This window comes from Maniola jurtina, chromosome 1 (assembly GCF_905333055.1).
Source record: "Maniola jurtina chromosome 1, ilManJurt1.1, whole genome shotgun sequence".
Taxonomy (NCBI): Eukaryota; Metazoa; Arthropoda; class Insecta; order Lepidoptera; family Nymphalidae; genus Maniola; species Maniola jurtina.
The window spans coordinates 10494310-10509767 of record NC_060029.1 but is presented as its reverse complement, the minus strand read 5'-3'; the positions used below and the strand labels follow the sequence as shown (position 1 = coordinate 10509767).

General features: G+C 36.2%; 2 protein-coding genes and 1 long non-coding RNA gene across 4 annotated transcripts in view; 2 read left to right on the top strand and 1 right to left on the bottom strand.

The window, feature by feature from the left end:
* Window positions 1-10219, bottom strand: part of LOC123866777 (protein ultraspiracle homolog) — a 43930-nt gene extending 33711 nt beyond the window's left edge. The window contains exon 1 of the mRNA XM_045908504.1: window positions 9906-10219. Coding sequence (XP_045764460.1) covers window positions 9906-9930 — 25 coding nt within the window. The 5' untranslated portion in view covers window positions 9931-10219. The remainder of the gene's footprint in view (window positions 1-9905) is intronic.
* Window positions 2802-13389, top strand: LOC123866814. The gene is made up of 3 exons (XR_006796258.1): window positions 2802-2812; window positions 3286-3294; window positions 13126-13389. It is a non-coding gene; the product is annotated as an uncharacterized LOC123866814 (long non-coding RNA).
* On the top strand, window positions 10683-14566 carry LOC123866770 (glucose-6-phosphate 1-dehydrogenase). 2 transcript variants are annotated; one of them, XM_045908453.1, is made up of 2 exons: window positions 10683-10798; window positions 10882-12831. In XM_045908453.1, exon 2 carries the CDS (start codon window positions 10897-10899, stop codon window positions 12379-12381), a length of 1485 nt encoding a protein of 494 aa, XP_045764409.1. In that variant the 5' UTR covers window positions 10683-10798; window positions 10882-10896; the 3' UTR covers window positions 12382-12831. The 2 variants fall into 2 exon arrangements, 1 of the variants encoding a protein (XP_045764409.1); XR_006796250.1 differs by adding an exon at window positions 14552-14566 and having other exon boundaries at window positions 10748-12614.
* Window positions 14567-15458: the final 892 nt, after the last annotated feature.

The following is a 15458-nucleotide window of genomic DNA, read 5'->3' as shown; positions in this document are numbered from 1 at the left end:
CCATCAAAGTTGTCAGTTTTAGACCATTCTTGTGATGCGGGCTATCTTAAAACTAAACCTGTTACTGTACTATCATGCTATAAACTATTTGATCAAGAAATCCTGTATGTACCATTTACTGTACTATCATGCTATACTGTACACCATTTACTGTACTATCATGCTATACTGTATTTGATCCACAAATATTGAAAACAACGATTTATAAAATAGTTTGTGAGCCATGACCAAAACAAACAAACATTTTTTGAGTTTATCTTTCACAATTTATCGCAATGTAATATATGAAATACTAGCCGATTCCCGCGACTTCGCCCGCGTGGAATTAGGTTTTTGAAATCCCGTGGGAACTCTGTGATTTTCCGGGATAAAAAATTGCCTATGTGCTAATCCATGATATTATCTATCTCCATTCCAAATTTCAACCAAATCCGTCTAGTAGTTTTTGCGTGAAGGAGTAACAAACATACATACACACACACACACACATACTTTCGCCTTTATAATATTAGTGTGATTTATTTTCCGAGCTAGAGCTTGGAAAATAAATATTTCATATACCCAAAATACAATGTTCGTAATTATGTACGGAAACCTAAACGAGCGAGACATAAATCACACTTAACCGTTTTTTAGGTTTCCGTACCTCAAAAGGAAAAACGGTACCCTTATAAGATCATTTTGTTGTCTGTCTATCTGTCTGTCTGTCTGTCTGTTTGTCTGTCTGTCTGTCTGTCTGTCTGTCTGTCTGTCTGTCTGTCTGTCCGTCTGTCCGTCCGTCCGTCCGTCGTGTCTGTAATTTGACAACAAGTAGGCCTGCGATGGCTTGAAAATGACATGACGATGATGAATTTTACTGATAATGATGGTTAAAAATTATGGTAGCGCCATCTACTAATGACATGTCAAATTAATAAAAGCGCCATCTTTTGAGAACATCTAGAATATTTTGGTTAGTATTTTGTAGGGTGTCATCTCTGATTTCCATGACTTGTTTCAATCATGTTTCAATAATATATGTACCTAGTTACTTATTATTATTTTATTATATACTATATATAGCTCGATTACCACTGACTGACTGACTCATTGACATAATTGTTCTCCTAGAAAGAGAAGGAAAATGATATAGTGATGTAGAGAAGATGTGTTTGGATTCGGGAACCCTCTGGGGAAAAATTATGACTTTTCGGAAAAACAAGATGGCGGCCGATGTGATTTTTGCAGCTCCGTTGTTTTCCAACCGATTTCGTTGAATTTTGCAATCTTTGAAGAAAGTAGTAAATGATTGATAAAAAAAGTAGAAAAAATTGGAAAAACAAGATGGCGGCCGAGCCGTAGCGTTTTCAAAATTTTGATTTTTCGACCCCGAACCGCGGCGCCACAGATCCAAGACGGGGTAGTCGAGGATAACTATTTTTTCGTGTTTCGCCCACGATTATCCTGTATTTTGACAAAACGGGAGTGGTTTTAAAAATTTCAAGATGGCGGCTGTCATGGCGGCCGTTTTGTTCGAGGTACGAAAAAACGCAATTTTAAAAGTTAAATATCTCAAAGTTGGCAACATCGGAGCGATTCGGCTTCTATGAAGCGGTTGTACGTATAGACTCGAGGTATAGATCGGTGGGAAAAAATTACCCCATTTTTCGGGAAATTTCGAGATTTTCGGGAAATTGTAAAAAATCGAAATACGCACTTTTAGCAAAATCCGAGTATGAGCGATTACGTGTTTTGCTCGTACAAATGACATTTGGGTATTTTTGTCACCGGAGACTGGCAACACTGGAATTTATCAAAGTAAAAGTGATTTTCGACACGGTCTTTTTCACGGTATCCCCTTTCGCGTGGGTGCGAGCGAGAGGAAAGATTGAAATGTGATCGGGAGCGGTATATCCTGTAGTTAATAGGAAAATTATGAAACCGTGTAAAATCTTTCTGTGAAACGAGTTGGCGGCCATTTTGTATTTTTTTTAATTTTTCGAATTTTTGATCACGTTTTTGAGGCAGTTGGCAACATTTTGGAAAGTCAATATGTATGAATCGATTGTTTATCTCGGCTGGCAGTATGGAGATATGCAACCGGTGTTGCCACTTTTGGGGAGATTTTCGAGAATTTCAACTAAGAAACTCCTGTAAAATTTTGTATGAAAAATTTTTTTTTCACTGATGGTGTCGTATAGAGAACAAAAACTTAGTAAGCCAAAATTATGGAGAGAGCTGATGATTGAGGATATCGGAAACGGGTGAAGGGCCCGCTTAAGGTATTGAAGATAGGTGGGGGGTGCTCGAGCAAATGTCATTCATGACGTCATCCAATTGCCAAAAAGCTGAAAAAAAATTCAAAATGGCGAAGAAAAGATGGCCGCCATACAAATTTCGCCGGTGTCCAGCTCGGAGGGCATAAAACATGGAAGTGTGGTTTCTTGGCAAAAGAGAATCAGGATCTAAAGGGCTACTCGATGAATAGAAAAAAAATTCAAAATGGCGGAATTTATTTTTCCATACATTTTGTATGGCGATTATGAATGTCTCATTCTCCTAGAAAGAGACGGAAAACGATACATTGATGTACGGGAGATATGTTCGGATGCACGATATGAGTAGGGGAAAATTATGAAATTTCAGAAAAACAAGATGGCGACCGACGTGATTTTTGCAACTCTTTTGTTTTCCAACCGATTTCGTTGAAACTCGCAATCTTTGAAGAAAGTAGTAAATGATTAATAGAAAAAGTTGAAAATTTTGGAAAAACAAGATGGCCGCCGTACAAATTTCGTCAGTGTATATCTCGGAGGCTATAAAAGATGGAAGAGTGGTTTCTTGGCAAAAGATGATCAGGGTCCGAAGGTCTACTCGGTGGAACAAACTCTGCATGCTCGCGGACCACTTTAGTGGTCCGCGCACCCACGCACCCTACTTTATTAACCTCAACTACCCCGTTTTTTACAAAAAATGATATGGATGTCGTTTTCAGAGTTTTCCACGGTGCTGATTTTGATAACGACATTTATTTTGAAATCCAAGATGGCGGACATGCAGTTTTTAAGAAAAAATTGATAAGGGTGTCGTTTTGTGGGTTTTGCGGTGAATTGTGTATTTTAATAAATAAATTTGGTTAAATATAATAAAGTTAACATAACCACGTCACGCGAGCTGCTTTAGCAGCTCGCGCACCGAGCGAATCACTAGTTATTATACTATATATAGCTCGATTACCACTGACTGACTGACTCATTGACATAATTGTTCTCCTAGAAAGAGAAGGAAAATGATATAGTGATGTAGAGAAGATGTGTTTGGATTCGGGAACCCTCTGGGGAAAAATTATGACTTTTCGGAAAAACAAGATGGCGGCCGATGTGATTTTTGCAGCTCCGTTGTTTTCCAACCGATTTCGTTGAATTTTGCAATCTTTGAAGAAAGTAGTAAATGATTGATAAAAAAAGTAGAAAAAATTGGAAAAACAAGATGGCGGCCGAGCCGTAGCGTTTTCAAAATTTTGATTTTTCGACCCCGAACCGCGGCGCCACAGATCCAAGACGGGGTAGTCGAGGATAACTATTTTTTCGTGTTTCGCCCACGATTATCCTGTATTTTGACAAAACGGGAGTGGTTTTAAAAATTTCAAGATGGCGGCTGTCATGGCGGCCGTTTTGTTCGAGGTACGAAAAAACGCAATTTTAAAAGTTAAATATCTCAAAGTTGGCAACATCGGAGCGATTCGGCTTCTATGAAGCGGTTGTACGTATAGACTCGAGGTATAGATCGGTGGGAAAAAATTACCCCATTTTTCGGGAAATTTCGAGATTTTCGGGAAATTGTAAAAAATCGAAATACGCACTTTTAGCAAAATCCGAGTATGAGCGATTACGTGTTTTGCTCGTACAAATGACATTTGGGTATTTTTGTCACCGGAGACTGGCAACACTGGAATTTATCAAAGTAAAAGTGATTTTCGACACGGTCTTTTTCACGGTATCCCCTTTCGCGTGGGTGCGAGCGAGAGGAAAGATTGAAATGTGATCGGGAGCGGTATATCCTGTAGTTAATAGGAAAATTATGAAACCGTGTAAAATCTTTCTGTGAAACGAGTTGGCGGCCATTTTGTATTTTTTTTAATTTTTCGAATTTTTGATCACGTTTTTGAGGCAGTTGGCAACATTTTGGAAAGTCAATATGTATGAATCGATTGTTTATCTCGGCTGGCAGTATGGAGATATGCAACCGGTGTTGCCACTTTTGGGGAGATTTTCGAGAATTTCAACTAAGAAACTCCTGTAAAATTTTGTATGAAAAATTTTTTTTTCACTGATGGTGTCGTATAGAGAACAAAAACTTAGTAAGCCAAAATTATGGAGAGAGCTGATGATTGAGGATATCGGAAACGGGTGAAGGGCCCGCTTAAGGTATTGAAGATAGGTGGGGGGTGCTCGAGCAAATGTCATTCATGACGTCATCCAATTGCCAAAAAGCTGAAAAAAAATTCAAAATGGCGAAGAAAAGATGGCCGCCATACAAATTTCGCCGGTGTCCAGCTCGGAGGGCATAAAACATGGAAGTGTGGTTTCTTGGCAAAAGAGAATCAGGATCTAAAGGGCTACTCGATGAATAGAAAAAAAATTCAAAATGGCGGAATTTATTTTTCCATACATTTTGTATGGCGATTATGAATGTCTCATTCTCCTAGAAAGAGACGGAAAACGATACATTGATGTACGGGAGATATGTTCGGATGCACGATATGAGTAGGGGAAAATTATGAAATTTCAGAAAAACAAGATGGCGACCGACGTGATTTTTGCAACTCTTTTGTTTTCCAACCGATTTCGTTGAAACTCGCAATCTTTGAAGAAAGTAGTAAATGATTAATAGAAAAAGTTGAAAATTTTGGAAAAACAAGATGGCCGCCGTACAAATTTCGTCAGTGTATATCTCGGAGGCTATAAAAGATGGAAGAGTGGTTTCTTGGCAAAAGATGATCAGGGTCCGAAGGTCTACTCGGTGGAACAAACTCTGCATGCTCGCGGACCACTTTAGTGGTCCGCGCACCCACGCACCCTACTTTATTAACCTCAACTACCCCGTTTTTTACAAAAAATGATATGGATGTCGTTTTCAGAGTTTTCCACGGTGCTGATTTTGATAACGACATTTATTTTGAAATCCAAGATGGCGGACATGCAGTTTTTAAGAAAAAATTGATAAGGGTGTCGTTTTGTGGGTTTTGCGGTGAATTGTGTATTTTAATAAATAAATTTGGTTAAATATAATAAAGTTAACATAACCACGTCACGCGAGCTGCTTTAGCAGCTCGCGCACCGAGCGAATCACTAGTTATACTATATATAGCTCGATTACCACTCACTCACTCACTCACTCATTGACATAATTGTTCTCCTAGAAAGAGACGGAAAATGATATAATGATGTAGGGGAGATGTGTTCGGTTTCGGGAACCCTCTGGGGAAAAATTATGACATTTCAGAAAAACAAGATGGCGGCCGAGGTGATTTTTGCAGCTCCGTTGTTTTCCAACCGATTTCATCGAATTTTACAATCTTTAAAGAAAGTAGTAAACGGTTAATAGAAAATGTGGAAAAAATTGGAAAAACAAGATGGCGGCCGAGTCGTAGCGTTTCAAAATTTTTGATTTTTCGACCCCGAACCGCGGCGCCACAGATCCAAGACGGGGTAGTCGAGGATAACTGTTTTTTTCGTGGTTCGCCCACGATTATCCTGTATTTTGACAGAACGGGAGTGATTTTTAAAAATTCAAGATGGCGGCTGTCGTGGCGGCCGTTTTGTTAGAGGTACGAAAAAACCCAATTTTAAAAGTTAAATATCTGAAAGTTGGCAACATCGGAGCGATTCGGCTTCTATGAAGCGGTTGTACGTATAGACTCGAGGTATAGATCGGTGGGAAAAAATTACCCCATTTTTCGGGGAATTTCGAGATTTTCGGGAAATTGTAAAAAATCGAAATACGCACTTTTAGCAAAATCCGAGTATGAGCGATTACGTGTTTTGCTCGTACAAATGACATTTGGGTATTTTTGTCACCGGAGACTGGCAACACTGGAATTTATCAAAGTAAAAGTGATTTTCGACACGGTCTTTTTCACGGTATCCCCTTTCGCGTGGGTGCGAGCGAGAGGAAAGATTGAAATGTGATCGGGAGCGGTATATCCTGTAGTTAATAGGAAAATTATGAAACCGTGTAAAATCTTTCTGTGAAACGAGTTGGCGGCCATTTTGTATTTTTTTTAATTTTTCGAATTTTTGATCACGTTTTTGAGGCAGTTGGCAACATTTTGGAAAGTCAATATGTATGAATCGATTGTTTATCTCGGCTGGCAGTATGGAGATATGCAACCGGTGTTGCCACTTTTGGGGAGATTTTCGAGAATTTCAACTAAGAAACTCCTGTAAAATTTTGTATGAAAAATTTTTTTTTCACTGATGGTGTCGTATAGAGAACAAAAACTTAGTAAGCCAAAATTATGGAGAGAGCTGATGATTGAGGATATCGGAAACGGGTGAAGGGCCCGCTTAAGGTATTGAAGATAGGTGGGGGGTGCTCGAGCAAATGTCATTCATGACGTCATCCAATTGCCAAAAAGCTGAAAAAAAATTCAAAATGGCGAAGAAAAGATGGCCGCCATACAAATTTCGCCGGTGTCCAGCTCGGAGGGCATAAAACATGGAAGTGTGGTTTCTTGGCAAAAGAGAATCAGGATCTAAAGGGCTACTCGATGAATAGAAAAAAAATTCAAAATGGCGGAATTTATTTTTCCATACATTTTGTATGGCGATTATGAATGTCTCATTCTCCTAGAAAGAGACGGAAAACGATACATTGATGTACGGGAGATATGTTCGGATGCACGATATGAGTAGGGGAAAATTATGAAATTTCAGAAAAACAAGATGGCGACCGACGTGATTTTTGCAACTCTTTTGTTTTCCAACCGATTTCGTTGAAACTCGCAATCTTTGAGGAATGTACTAAACGATTTATAGAAAAAGTAGAAAATTTTGGAAAAACAAGATGGCCGCCGTACAAATTTTGTTGGTGTCTATCTCGGAGGCTATAAAAGATGGAAGAGTGGTTTCTTGGCAAAAGATGATCAGGGTCCGAAGGTCTACTCGGTGGAACAAACTCTGCATGCTCGCGGACCACTTTAGTGGTCCGCGCACCCACGCACCCTACTTTATTAACCTCAACTACCCCGTTTTTAAAAAAAATGATATGGATGTCGTTTTCAGAGTTTTCCAGGGCGCTGATTTTGATAACGACATTTATTTTGGAATCCAAGATGGCGGGCGTGCACTTTTTAGAAAAAAATTGATAAAGGTGTCGTTTCATGGGGTTTTCGGGGTGGATTGTCTATCTCAATAAAAAAATAACATTGCCACGTCACGCGAGCTGCTTTAGCAGCTCGCGCACCGAGCAAAACACTAGTTTTTATAATATAAAAGCGAAATACGACTCACTCACTCACTGACTGAATAATCACAAAATCACAGGAACTTTAAAGTCTACAAACTTGAAATTTGGGAGGTAGGTTCCTTTTAGGACATAGGTGTGAGCCAAATAATGAGTTTGAAAAAATGCTCCCTAAGGGTTTAAAAATTGTATGAAAGTTGTAGATACCTACCTAAAAAAGCTGTATGAAGTTCAGTCATAGTGGTATTCTGGGGAGACTAGTGAGGCCTTTTCCAGCGGAAAAATTTCTAATCTCATAGGAAACCAGAAATTTTATGCGGACGAAATCGCGGGTAGCTGCTAGTTATTTGTAAAAACAAAATTAAGCTACCTAATTAATATGAATTGGTTAAATGTTCGTTACACACTGTTTAAGTTAAGTTAGTTTTTTAAGTTTTATATTTTATATTTTAAGTTTTATTTATTTTTTATTTTAAGCGTAAGTGTTTATATTACCTGTGTGTTGGTTCAACGAATAAATTTAATTATATTCTATTCTATTATACTTTTTTTACTGTAGTATTTAAAATATAATTAAATAAAAATAGTACTTGACTTGAATGAAACTTGTGACGACAGTTAAAAGGATAATGAGTTGATTCCATTTCATTGCCATTTTGTTCAGAAAGCTGGAATTTAGAATTTCCAAAAAATGGCACTCCTGCGTGGGATCTTATTGCATAGGTGTTAAAAAAAACCGGCCAATTGCGAGTCAGACTCGCGCACCGAAGGTTCCATACTCGGGGTTTTCCGACATTTTGTACGATATATCAAAAACTGTTGTGTATAAAAATCTGTTTTAGAATTTACAGGTAAAGCCTTTTTATATGATACCCCACTTGGTATAGTTAACTTATTCTGAAAATTAAAACATATTTAAAATAATTGTTTAATGTGATATTACCACAAATTCTTGGTTTTCGAATTTTTTCATTTACTTGTGCTATAAGACCTACCTACCTGCCATATTTCATGATTCTAGGTCAATGGGAAGCGCCCCATAGGTTTCTTGACAGACACGACAGATGGACAAACAGACAGACAACTAAGGGATCCTATAAGGGTTCCGTTTTTCCTTTTGAGGTACGGAACCCTAAAAATGATGAGCTTTTAAACATTATGTCATAACAGTACATACAAGTGTAAATTAAAAATTTATAACACCCCCAACAAGTGATGGTTACAGTAACTAGAAAAGAGATGATAACTTTCAAATGGCTGAACCAATTTTCTTGGATTATAGCTAAGAAAACTCTCGATTAAGCCACCTTTCAAACAAAAAAAACTAAATTAAAATCGGTTCATTACTTTAGGAGCTACGATGCCACAGACAGATACACAGATACGCACGTCAAACTTATAACACCCCTCTTTTTGGGTCGGGGATTAAAAATAGTATCTCTTTGTAGGAAATTTTCTAAGTTGCAATTGTTACATAATAAATATAAAACTACATTTTTTTTTTTGTAAAAGTTGCCAATTGTAGTATTGAATAGATTTTAATCATTTTTTTACAAAATATAGAAAGCTTCTTTATCCAAAAGTGACATAGGCTATAAATTATGCATGTATTGGAGACAAAAGTATGGTCAAAAACTAGGAAAACATATTGATATGAGGTTACTTGAAATGAAGTAAATGCTTAGTAGGTTCGTACATAAAACACACTAAGCTAAGTAGGGAAACTACTTACTTAAATTTTTCGACTTAAAAAAACCAATAAAGCAAAACAAAATTATAACTCTAAAACCTTGAATAAAAGATAATCCAGGGGAAAGATTTAGTTGTATGTGAAGTTACCTACTTTTAACAATACAATTACCTACTTTATACAACTCAGGGGAGTTAAGGGCATCAGGAAACAAGGATGTTAAAGCAACTATGGTCAGGAGAGATCGTGGACATCGCTGGAAAAACCTGGATCTCAGAGCAGAAAAGAATAGCATAAATTGGATGGAGTAATTCAATTCAACTCAGTTTATACATACTTAAATATTAATTAAGTACTTAACAATATCATCACATAATAAAGACAGTATGCAAAAGAAATCTATTCTTCTGAAAATCAATTGCTACATACTAGTTGGGTTAGTTTTACAGTGAAGATAGGTTGGATTCCCTTCAGGGTGTAGGCTATCATTGGCTTACTTCAAAATATTAGGAACCTATAAACCTCTAAGGAATAAAATGTATACTAACTAGTTAGGTTAGGCTACTGTTGTATACTCTACATACTATCTACAAAGATAACAAATATAACATTATGAATGCAGTGACAGTATTACATATTATTTCGAATAAAGGTGCTAAATATTAAGTTTGAGATAGTATAATATCAGAAGTGTAACCAAAAAGTACAATGATGACAGTGTAAAAAGTTATTAAGGAATTAAAAATTGTAAAGCCAAACTTGTACTCGCCTGCTTCTCTCGAGGGCTCCATCATTAGCCGTTGTTAATTTATTTTATTTTTTAACACCACTTTCATACAATAGTTCAGATATAGTACAACGATGAACCTGTCAGTAACAAGGTCGTTGAACTAAATATACCTACAATGCAAATAGTCCACGAATGTATATAACTAAACCTTAAAATTACTTTAAAATACACTTCAAATAAAACTATAATAAAGCAAAACTAATATAAAATTGAGAATAGATTAGATATTTATACATTAAAATAACCATTGAAGGTTCTTGGTACTTATATATACCCACACAGTGACAAAACCAAAAACATTGGAAAACGATAGCGTCACGTCATCCAAATGTCAGTTGTCACTTGTCACCACTCTTTAACGCCCTTGATTCTTTGTCTGAGGTTGTCACATAGAGATGGACAAGGGTCTTTTGGCGCGTGCACAGATCAGATTGGATGGAGAGGACCATAGATTATCTACTATATGAGTATGAGTGGACTAGTACATCAAAGAGTATGTAATCACTATAGTATCAAAGAGTATATAATCACCACGTTGTTGTAGTATAATAGTAATCTGGGACTTCGTCTGTGTTGGTGTTAGTTGGCGGGCGTGCTCTGCCTTTTTGGAGTGTTTTTTTTGTTAAAAGTTAAAACTGACTGGAAAGCACTTTAGGGGGGTGCCGTGCGTATGTCGGCGAGCGCTGGCTCAGACGGGGTTCATACTTGTATAGTTTAACTAACTTGTTACAAATGACTACAAACTTGACATTGGCTAATCTTTGTAAAGCCAGACGATAGAGAAAAAAAAATAGTAATCTGTGATTGGAAATCTACGTTTTCAGAGTTCAGAATTCAGATTTCATCAGTCAGCACTGAACTACAGCTTTTAAGTGAATATTTGATTTCCTATTATTTATATAAATTTTTATTAGTGTAAGTCATCTTGGCTATTTACTATTTCAAATTGTTTCAGTTCGTAATTTAAAAAATGGAAAATAAAGCCGATTTCCTATATCCCCATACTTTTGTACTGCTAGGAGCATCAGGAGATCTCGCTAAAAAAAAGATCTATCCTACTATTTGGTATTTGTATCGGGATAATGTTTTACCGCAAAACACAAAATTTATTGGATACGCAAGGACAAAGCAAACTATGGAAGTGGTTAAACAAAAATCGATGAAGTATATGAAAGTACGACCTGGTGAAGAAAGCAAATTTGATGAGTTTTGGGCGGCAAATGATTATGTTGCTGGTTCATATGATACAAGAATTGATTTTGAACTTCTTAATCAACATATCAGTAAGTACGAGAAAGGCCCTCGTGCAAACAGAATATTTTATTTAGCTGTACCACCTACAGTATTTGAGGATGTCACTGTGAATATTAAAAATGCTTGCATATCTATCAAAGGGTATACTCGTGTTATTATAGAAAAGCCTTTTGGTAGAGACGATGAAACTTCTGAAAAGTTGAGTAACCATTTGGCTAGCTTATTCAAAGAAGAGCAAATATATAGAATTGACCACTATCTTGGTAAAGAAATGGTACAAAATCTTTTGACAATTAGGTTTGCAAATCAAATATTTAGTCCGTCCTGGAATAGGGAAAATATTGCATCTGTTTTAATATCCTTTAAAGAGCCATTTGGTACAGAAGGAAGGGGTGGTTATTTCGATAGTTTTGGAATAATACGTGATGTCATGCAAAACCATCTTTTGCAAATTCTTTCTCTCGTTGCTATGGAAAAGCCTGTAACTTTGAATCCAGATGATATAAGAGACGAAAAAGTGAAAGTGCTTAGGCATATCAAACCTATAGAGCTCAAAGATTTACTAGTTGGACAGTATGTTGGCAATCGAAATGGGCAAGGAGAGGAAAAATTAGGGTACCTGGATGACCCTACTGTGCCTAAGGATTCAGTTACTCCTACATATGCTGTAGCTGGCATTTATATTGATAACTCAAGATGGCAAGGTGTCCCATTCATATTACGCTGCGGTAAAGCTCTAAATGAGAGGAAGGCAGAAGTAAGAATTCAATATAAAGATGTACCTGGAGATATTTTTCAGGGTCATACAAAAAGAAATGAATTGGTTATACGAGTTCAACCTGGGGAAGCATTGTATTTGAAACTAATGAGCAAATCACCTGGCATGAAGTTTGATTTGATGGAAACCGAGCTGGATCTCACATATAGCATGAGGTATAGAGAAGCTGATGTGCCAGATGCCTACGAGAGATTAATTCTTGATGTCTTTACAGGAACTCAGATGCATTTTGTGAGAAATGATGAGCTAAAGGAAGCCTGGCGCATATTTACTCCAGTCTTAAAACAGTTAGAGGAGCAACATATTAAACCTGTTCCATATATGTATGGGTCCCGTGGTCCTCTCGAGGCAGATGCAAAGTTGGCTGAATATGACTTTAAATATTCAGGATCCTATAAATGGCAGAAGCCTACACTTCATTAAAGATAAATTCAACTTGTTTTTTGTGGTGAAGGTATTTTTTGCTCAAATTTTACATTAGCTTTTCATATTTAAAAGTTGATTTAAGTGTATAAAATTGCAAAATATTATTACCTTAAAGACTACTGGCTAACATTCCATTTTATGCAGTACAGTCGTATCTAAGGTCATTTTGAGGTCACAGTTTTGCTATGTCATAAGTCATAATTATTGAAGATTAGATTCATCCATAGTAAGTAGGTACATTCTTAATACTACATAAGTCTTAATACTATTTTTGTACAACAATAATTAAGAAAGTCAATGTTATTTTTATAACATCACATAGTCATCACAACACTTGTTATAAAGGTTTGTTCTTGTTGTCACGTAAAAGTGATTATGCAGAGGTCAAAGATATCACCTTGAATTGCAGATTTGCTGAGTATAAAGCAACTGTATTTGTAATTATAATTTTATCAAATCCATACTTTCAAACTAAAATTTAAAAGTGAATTTATCTGTCTGCTACTTTGTCACTATCTGTTTGATCAATTTTGACAAAATTTGGTATGGAGTTCTCTAACATCCCTGGGGCAAACAATAGGCTGCTTTTTGTCTTGGAACATCAAATTTCTCCCAGGATTTTCAAATCAAAGGGCTCTATTAAATTCTTTAATGCATTTATGATTATATGATTATATATTATAATTAGTGAGAAGTTGTCTATTTATTATTTTGAGTAATGGAAACAATGGAAGTGGGGAGTGTTGAAAATGTGATATCACATGTAAATTATCAAAAGATAAGTTGTTCTGCACTGAATCATTTTATTTGAAGATAACTTAAAAATTAGAATAAATATGTTGACTTCAGAATTAGCAACAATGTTTCAATATTCTTTTGTTAAATATATACGAATAAATTATGTATTTCTTGTAAGAACAATGGGCAAATGATCCTCATTGCAGACACTTCAGAAACTAGTTTATATTGATAGATTATTATAATTATGAACAAAAGTTGATATGAACATAATTCTCTATCTTACTTATTGAAGTTGTAAACATCAAAAGATAATAGGTACATAGTTCATACACTCAGACACATAAGTACCAGTATTGTGTGCAAGTCAGGTGCCGGGTGTAGGTTGCGAGTTGGGTATTCTGACTTAGTTCTTAATGAGTAGGGTTTTTAGGATTCTGTGTGTGTATTTCCTGTAAAAGGAAAAAAGCGACATTATCATAATCATATAATATTATCATAGATTAGGAATAGGATCACTTCTTTGTTTGTCTGTCGTGTCTGTCAAGAAACCTATAGGAAACCTCCCATTGGCCTAGTATCATGAAATTTGGCAAGTAGCAATGTCTTATAGCACAAGTTAAGGAAAATATCCAAAAACCGTAAATTTGTGGTTCCACCGCAAAAAAATAATTATCTTGTGTATTCCCGAAATAATTAGTTCACTAAATCACATCAAGATGGCACTGTCCGTCATTATTAAACCCATGAACTCCTTTAGTTCTACACGGCATCGTACCGGAACGCGAAATCGCTAGGCGGCACGGCCTTGCCAGTAAGTTGGTAACTAGCCACGGCCAGTCTCCCATCAGACCAGGCTAGAAATTTAGAAATTATAAAATTCTAAACGCCTGCCGTGATCCCGATCGAACCCGGGACCTCCCACTAAGACTACAGCGCTTACCACTGTGCCAGTGAGGTCGTCCAAATTATTATATGTCTTACACGATGATGGTGCGGAACCCTACGTGTGCAAACTCGACTCGTACTTGACCGGTTTTTATTTTATTTCAATTATGTACTAATAAGAATAATTATATTTGCCAAGTCATATTTTGGAGTACATTGTAACATTTTTTTCATAAATATGGTTTAGCTTTTGGTCTAACAGCATACTGAATGATGATTAATTATATTATTGTTCTTCATGTAGAACATATAGAATTTAAAAATCATATTTCTGAAGTAGCTGTTCTAACTTCTAATGGCCAAGGGCCTTGTATTTTGCCCATTGTCTTAGTTTAATAATAATTTAAATTGTGATGTCAAAACAACTCCTGTTGATTAGTATGACCATAATGTCTGTTATAATTTGAAAAAAAAGCATGATACTCAATATGGATTTGATATTTCCTTAGTTATCTAAAAAACTAATAGGCAAGGTAAGTAGGTACCTACATAATATATCATAGATATAGTACCTACCTACCTACTTCTGCACTCACCCTGAATGGGACAATAATTTAATTATGTCTGTTGTTGTTTTCAAATATATATGGCTGATAAATTATTTGTCTGTGATAATTTGGTAAATAAACGCATTTTAAATGTTTAAGAGGTAGTATAAATATTTATTACAAGAGAACTTTCTTGAATAGGGTATTTTACACCAAGCGAAAAAAAAATTTTAATGGTATAAACAAGATATTATTAGCAATAAGCAATCAAAAAATGTTAATTAAATTATATGATTAATATTAAAAATTTCACTTTTTCTATCTGTTCTATTTGAAACACGAAGCTTGCAGCCGCCATGATGATTTCTGACTGTGACGTCACATAGATTGTAGTTGTAATGTATTTCAGTTTCACAAAGGGACTGTTTCATAACCGCTAGATTATTTTTACGTATAACAGATAAATTTGACATTTTAACAGACTGGGAGTCTGTCAAAATCATCATCATCATCATCGCGTGCCTTCGAAACGAAGTTTGGCGATTGTCATCCGAAAAGCTTCTCTATTTAAAGCCGCCTCTTTCAACTTCGGGTAACTAAGCCCTGCCACCCCCTTATATCGTCCAACCATTTGCGTCTTTGGCGACCTTGACCTCTGAGGGAATGAGAATTGTCCTCCTCTCTGTAAATGCCCAAAGAAAGCGGCTTCCTTCGCATGATGGTGGACATGAGTTCTCTCTTTTTGGACCAATTCCAGTACCTTGGTGTTCGGTGTAAAGCTGTTCCAGGTTAGCTATACATGTTACTGTCAAAATGTCAATACCTACACAAAGTACACAAACTGTCATAACGTCTTTATTCGCTGGCGGTTGTGAAACGCCCTAGGAAAAATTATTTTTT